This window comes from Xiphophorus couchianus, chromosome 4 (assembly GCF_001444195.1).
Source record: "Xiphophorus couchianus chromosome 4, X_couchianus-1.0, whole genome shotgun sequence".
Lineage (NCBI taxonomy): Eukaryota > Metazoa > Chordata > Actinopteri > Cyprinodontiformes > Poeciliidae > Xiphophorus > Xiphophorus couchianus.
The window spans coordinates 781218-787276 of NC_040231.1; the positions used below are offsets into that span (position 1 = coordinate 781218).

At 47.4% G+C, this 6059-nt stretch overlaps 1 protein-coding gene across 2 annotated transcripts; it reads right to left on the bottom strand.

The window, feature by feature from the left end:
* Positions 1–227: 227 nt before the first annotated feature.
* On the bottom strand, positions 228–4367 carry LOC114142950 (ras-related protein Rab-8B). 2 transcript variants are annotated; one of them, XM_028014585.1, is made up of 9 exons: positions 4100–4366; positions 2427–2487; positions 2174–2234; positions 2029–2106; positions 1858–1947; positions 1696–1761; positions 1558–1608; positions 1342–1454; positions 228–1216 (listed from the first exon to the last, which is right to left on the bottom strand). In XM_028014585.1, the coding sequence occupies exons 1-8, from the start codon at positions 4221–4223 to the stop codon at positions 1365–1367; spliced, it is 621 nt and encodes a 206-aa protein (XP_027870386.1). In that variant the 5' UTR covers positions 4224–4366; the 3' UTR covers positions 228–1216; positions 1342–1364. The 2 variants fall into 2 exon arrangements, with proteins under 2 accessions (XP_027870386.1, XP_027870385.1); XM_028014584.1 differs by having other exon boundaries at positions 228–1454; positions 4100–4367.
* Between the last annotated feature and the right edge of the window lie 1692 nt (positions 4368–6059).

The window sequence follows — 6059 nt, forward strand, 5'->3', positions numbered from 1 at the left end:
AGAGTGGCTCTGAAACAACCGGGTCGGGTTTCAGGTTCTGCTTCAGTCTCTGAGGACGACCTTGTGGTTCTGTCTGGCTGATCAGAACCACAACGTTTGTACTGTTCTCTCAAACAGAGCCAGACAGAACTTTCCGTTCGGACCAGGACTTCTGTTCACTTCGATCCGATCAGGCCCAGCTCTTCATCATCATCATCATCATCATCCTCTGACACCAGGAGACAAACTCCAATATAAAACAAGTTTATTTATAAAATCCTTCATGTTACAATACAGTTAGAGGCTTTTATTCTGAAAGTCAGGTAGAAAAATAAACTCAAGAGGAACTCTGGAGACAGCCGGGTTCTCCGGATCAGTTGCATAGCCGGTTCCGGTTGGGTTCTGCTGACCTCAGACCAGCTGACGGGTCAGAACCTCCTCATGTAAAACTGATTCTCCACAGGAAGCTGAAACATTTCCTGTTTCACTGAAAACTGCAGGACTTCCTGTCCTGAGACAACTGTTAGAGCAGAAAACTTCAAAATAAAAGCATGAAAACAAACCGAAGCTGCGTTGAAATTAAACCTTCATTTTCACAGCTGGCATTTTTAAATCAAACATGGCCGCTCTGCTGACCCCTAGCTGACCTTCCTGGAGACGGCTTTAAAGGGACAGTTCACACTTTGTCCATCAGTGTTTGAGCGCGCTCAGTTTGAACAGTCAGAGCAAAAACATCTGGTTTCAGGAACACAAGGAGCTGGACGAAACTCCTCGGCCTAGTCAAAGCCCAGATACTGAGCTCTTGCAGATGCTGTGGGTCGACAGCAAGTGATGCCGGGACAGCGTCCCTGAGATGGAGACAGGAAGCTTCTCCTGAAGGGATTTCATCCAGACAGACTAGATGTTAGGGTGTGCTAACTTTTCCCTGAGTTAGAGAACATTTTGGTTGATCTACTGATTAGTTCCTGTGTTTATTTGGACAAAATCACTTTAAATTCTGGAGATAAATATGAAAAATTAAACATCTATATGTGAACGTCTAGTAAAGGTGTACTAACTTTTCCATGTAAACATGCTCTTCTTAGAGCGAGGCGCTGGAGGACTGCCAAGCAGTCAGGAAGCAACGATTTCAGATGAAACTGAGCGCGCTCAGATGACCAATCAGGAAAAACACGGACTGTCCCTTTAAGTGTGTCTGTACATGTAAGCTCCGCCCCTACATAAGCCCCGCCTCCATCCTACAGACAAAAACATTGCCGATTGTTTTCACGTTTCAAGGCAGCCGCCATCATAACCTGGAAGAAGGAGGAGCCACAGTTGGTCAGGAGGCTCCGCCTACCGCAGCGAGCCTCTGCAGGTGATTGGTCGGCGGCTGGAGGCTCCGCCTACAGCAGCGAACACCTGAACATGCTCTTCTTAGAGAGTGGATCTGAGATCTTCACCTGGCCACCTCCACCTGTTGGACCCCCGTCGTTCTGCAAAGAAAACACGGAACGTCACGGAGACCTGGAAATACCTGGAAACACCTGGAAATACCCTGAAACACCTGGAAATACTCGGATGTTCGGGTCAACTCACCATCTTCCTGTTGAGGCGGCTCATGATGTCTCTGGCGAGGGTCAGGAAGCCCTGAGGAGACAAATGCAACGTTACGCACAGGTTCTATTGCGGTCCGGGTTCTACTGCGATCCGGGTTCTGGTCGGGTCCGGACTCACCTCCTCCACATTGATGCTGGACTTGGCGCTGGTTTCCAGGAACTTGATCCCGTAGTCGATGGCGAGCTGAAGGACAACAGAACCACACGTTCAGAACATCACCGGACCCATTGGGTTCGGATCCATCTGCTTCCTGTCATGTGATCTGGAAGCTCCGCCCACCTTCTCTCCTCTCTCTTTGGAGACCTGCCTCTTGTCGTTCATGTCGCACTTGTTTCCCAGGATCATCTTCTCCACATCCGCCGACGCGTGCTGCAACACAAACATGGCCGCTGACCCGTCAGGTGGCCGATGACATCATCAGTGCCGGTCACATGGCAGGGCGGGGCCTACCTCCTCGATGTTGCGTATCCAGTTCCGGATGTTGTCGAAGGATTTCTCGTTGGTGATGTCGTACACCAGCATGATGCCCTGCCGCGACAAACAGGAAGTGACATGTCTGCGCTGACAAATGGAAAGAGGAGGAGGCGTGGCCTACCATGGCGCCTCGGTAGTAGGCTGTGGTGATGGTCCGGAAGCGCTCCTGACCCGCCGTGTCCCTGCGGACAGAACCCGACCCGGGATCAGGGGATTAAAACGGGTTAGCGATTCTGAACAGATTCTAGTTCACTTAACTGATCCACAAACAACGAATCAGTTCAGATCCAGAACCAGTTACTTGGACCGGACCTGTATTAACTGACCCAGAACCAGAGAAAGTTCTCCAAGCCCGGATCCAGACCGACTCTCACCAGATCTGCAGTTTGATCTTCTTTCCGTCCAGCTCCACGGTCCGAATTTTAAAATCGATTCCTGAAACAGAGGCGGCACTGTGAGTCACGTGTGTCAAACTGAAGGTCCACGGGCCAAATCTGGCCCGCTGTGACCGACCTGTGGCCCTTCAGACCCCAAACGGACAGAATTAGAACTTCATCATAACAGCTGTGTGATGAGACATTTCATATTTTATAACCAGATGAAGTCTGATGTTAAACATTTAATGTGAAGGAAAGCGAATCGCACACAGAGACAGAGATCAGGAACAGCTCCGCCCACCTGGCAGCTGGAGGTGCATAAAATAAACCTCCCTCAGTTATTTTTAAAACACAAACGTGACCAAACATCACTTCCTGCCTCAGACAAGGAACTTCCTGTTCCTGCAGGTCCCATGACTGAAATTAGAACCAATACCAGAACCTGCTCTGTTCGTCATCTGGGTCGCAAAGAGGAAAATGGTTCTGCAGAGACCCGCCAGAACCGGTCAGAACCACTGCAGGGCCGGTTCTGACCTCGTCCCAGCTTCTGGTTCTGGATGGTTTCTGACCCGGTGATGTCATGGCCCAGCTTCCTGTGTCCTGACCTGCAGAAACCAGCTGACCCAACCAGCTCTGATGCAGAACCGCTTTGATCCGGTTTGATCTCAGCCGGGTTCTGGCTCCACCTCTGAACAGGAAGTGAAACTGAGCCACTTCCTGTCTGCGTCTCTTAGCAAGGCTGAATGTGGTTCTGATCCGATTCTGTTCTACATCAAGGTTCTGACCCAATTCAGGGTTTCTTACAGAACCGGTTCTGGTCTTTGGTCAATGTTTGTGTTCAGAACCAACTGGGCCCGGATCAGCTCCAGATTGTTGAACCCGGTTCAGGAAAAGTATTCACACCCTCTGAATAACGCCACAGGACCGGTTCTGACCTGCTGGAGTCCAGACTTTGACTAGGCCACTCTGAAACCTTCATTTTGATGCTGGTGGTTTCTGGATCAGTGTTCTGGACCTTCAGCTTCAGGAGGTTCTGATCCAGTTCTATCGGGTCCAAAAGTCCACATCACCATACCACCCTGATGGACTGCAGGTTCTGTTTGACTTGCTCCAGGTGGAACGGCAGCAGAACCACCAGGACTGTTCTGGTCGATGTAAAACGGGTCTTTGTGTTCTTCTGGGTCAGAACTGGTTCTGGTCCTGGTTCCATGGTGACCTTTGACCATAGCAGCAGAAGTGAGGCCTGCAGAACTCCAGATGTTCTGGTTCTGGTTCTTCTGGACCTCCTGGATGAGTTTCTGTCAGCCTGCTTGGTGCTGCCAGGCTGGTTCTGGTTCCGGTTGGTTTGGGTCAGTTTCTGTTTCTTCTGGTTGTTTTTGTCTCTTTTTACATTTTATATTTGAAGTACCTTGAGAACCCAGTGACGGGCCCACCGGGCCTCCCAGAACCAGAACCTTCACAAGATGATTCCTTTTAGCCATGATGAACTGAACCGGTTCTCCGGAACCGGTTCAGTTCATCTGTCTGATCAGAACATCCTGATGGTGATGAAGCTGAGCATCATCACCATCATCAGGACTGGTTTGACGCAGGTAGGCTGACGTCACAGAGCTGTCCCGGTACCAGAGGTGGGTGAGCATCTGGACCGGGTCGGGTCGGGTCGGACTCACCGATGGTGGAGATGAAGGTGGTGTTGAACGCGTCCTCGCTGAAGCGGAACAGCAGGCAGGTTTTGCCCACGCCGCTGTCTCCAATCAGCAGCAGTTTGAACAGGTAGTCGTAGCTCTTCGCCATGTTCGGGTTCGGTTCGGCTCCGGTCCGAATGGGCCCGGCTCTGCTCCGCGAACCTCTGCTGGAGCTGCTCAGATGGACCGACAGAGAAGCAGGAAACGGTTCGGCATCAAGCGTTCCGGCAGCAGACAGGGTCCACTTCCGGTACTCTCCTTTCACAATAAAACTGTCCCATTTGCTGAGCTGTGCTGGTTCCGACCCGCCTGGAAGTGGACCAGAACCGACCGGCTGTCAAAGTTCAAATAATAATAGTAGTAATAACCTCTGGTGTTCCTCAGGGAAACGTTCTCGGCCCGCTTCTCTTTTCTCTCCTGTTCTGTGTTTTCCTCTGTTATGTGCTGGCAGCAGCACACGCTGCTGCTCACATAACCATGTTTATGTGCAGCTGTTGCCAGGCAACCGTAATCAGACTGAAACCTGAACAGCATTAAAGCCTGTTCTGCTGCTTCTCTGACCTCTGATGATCGACCTCCGGTCAGACGGATCCGATGGATCTCAACAGATCGATCGTCATCTTAAACCCCAAATCCTCCAGATTCAGTGAAAAATAAAGAACCAGTCGCATTTCATTGAAACAAAATCTTTGCTGTGAGTTTCAAAAAATCCAAAAAGAAATTCTGTAGCTTGGGAAGTTGATCTCTGGAGGATAAACTGCAGATAAAAATTCAGTTTTCATCTCTGACTTTTTATTATCGCCCAGAAATCCGTCAGTTCTGATCCAAAGCAAATGATTGTCATCGGGTTCAGAACCAAGAACGTTCTTCAAGGACCTGGACTCCTTGCTATAATCACATTTTAATTCTCCTTTAATGGAATGAAGTCCCTGCTGGCTCCTCTGAACGGGAACTTTATTTTGAAGTAGGATTTCCGCTGTTTCCGGTGAATGTGCGTCAGCAGGCACAGGAAACGGGGGCGGGGTCAGATGGAGTCACGTGGTTCATGTCTTCGCGTCGCTCGTTAATAAAGTTTGGCAGCACAATAATAATAAGAAAAAGACTTTATTTATTCTATAATACATATTAATAATTAAAATATTTACTTTGATATTTAAATGTAATTGGTTATTAATATTTCCTTCAAAGAGAAACTTTAACTAAAAACACTAAAACCTCAGACAGGCCTTTATTACTCTAAGCAGAATAAATGCATTTTGTTTATTGAAGAAACACTGAAGGGTCAACTCTTTGTCAATTCAATCAAAATGTAATTTGAAAAATTTTATCAAGATACAAACAAGTTAAATCAGATACAGGATAAAATGATTATCCACGCAAAGATATCCGACGATAAGCACCAAAACGTCCAACTGCTTCCAAAAGCAACTGAGATTTCTCTAAATATTCTAAGTTTATGTATAATTTTAAAAAACAAATCCTGCAGGCCGGTGTCTGATTTCCGCTGGTTGAAACGGCGCCCCCTGCTGGGGGGCGCCCTCTCCCCTGAAGACTCGATTCGAGCCAGGACATTAATAAGTAATAATAATACATTAATAACGGGGGTAGACCAGACGGCCTGGAACGGAGGCCAGGTTGACCTCTGACCTCACACTTCTTCTCCAGCCTTCCACTCTCAATTCTCAAATTTCCACAAATCCATAACAATAATCATCAAAATTATTATTTTATTTGTAATAGTAGTTGTGTTCTTTCATTCATTTTTGTGCTTTTGACGAAACATTTTTATCGAATTAGTTTGATTAATAAAACTTGTGTTTTTGTATTTTCTACTGTTGGTGATTTCTCATTGTTAAAAAATTAAGACTAATAAAACAATCGGTAAGTAAAGGAGAATGAAAAATTTGTCATATTTTATTTTGTTTCAGTTTGTATTTCTTTATTT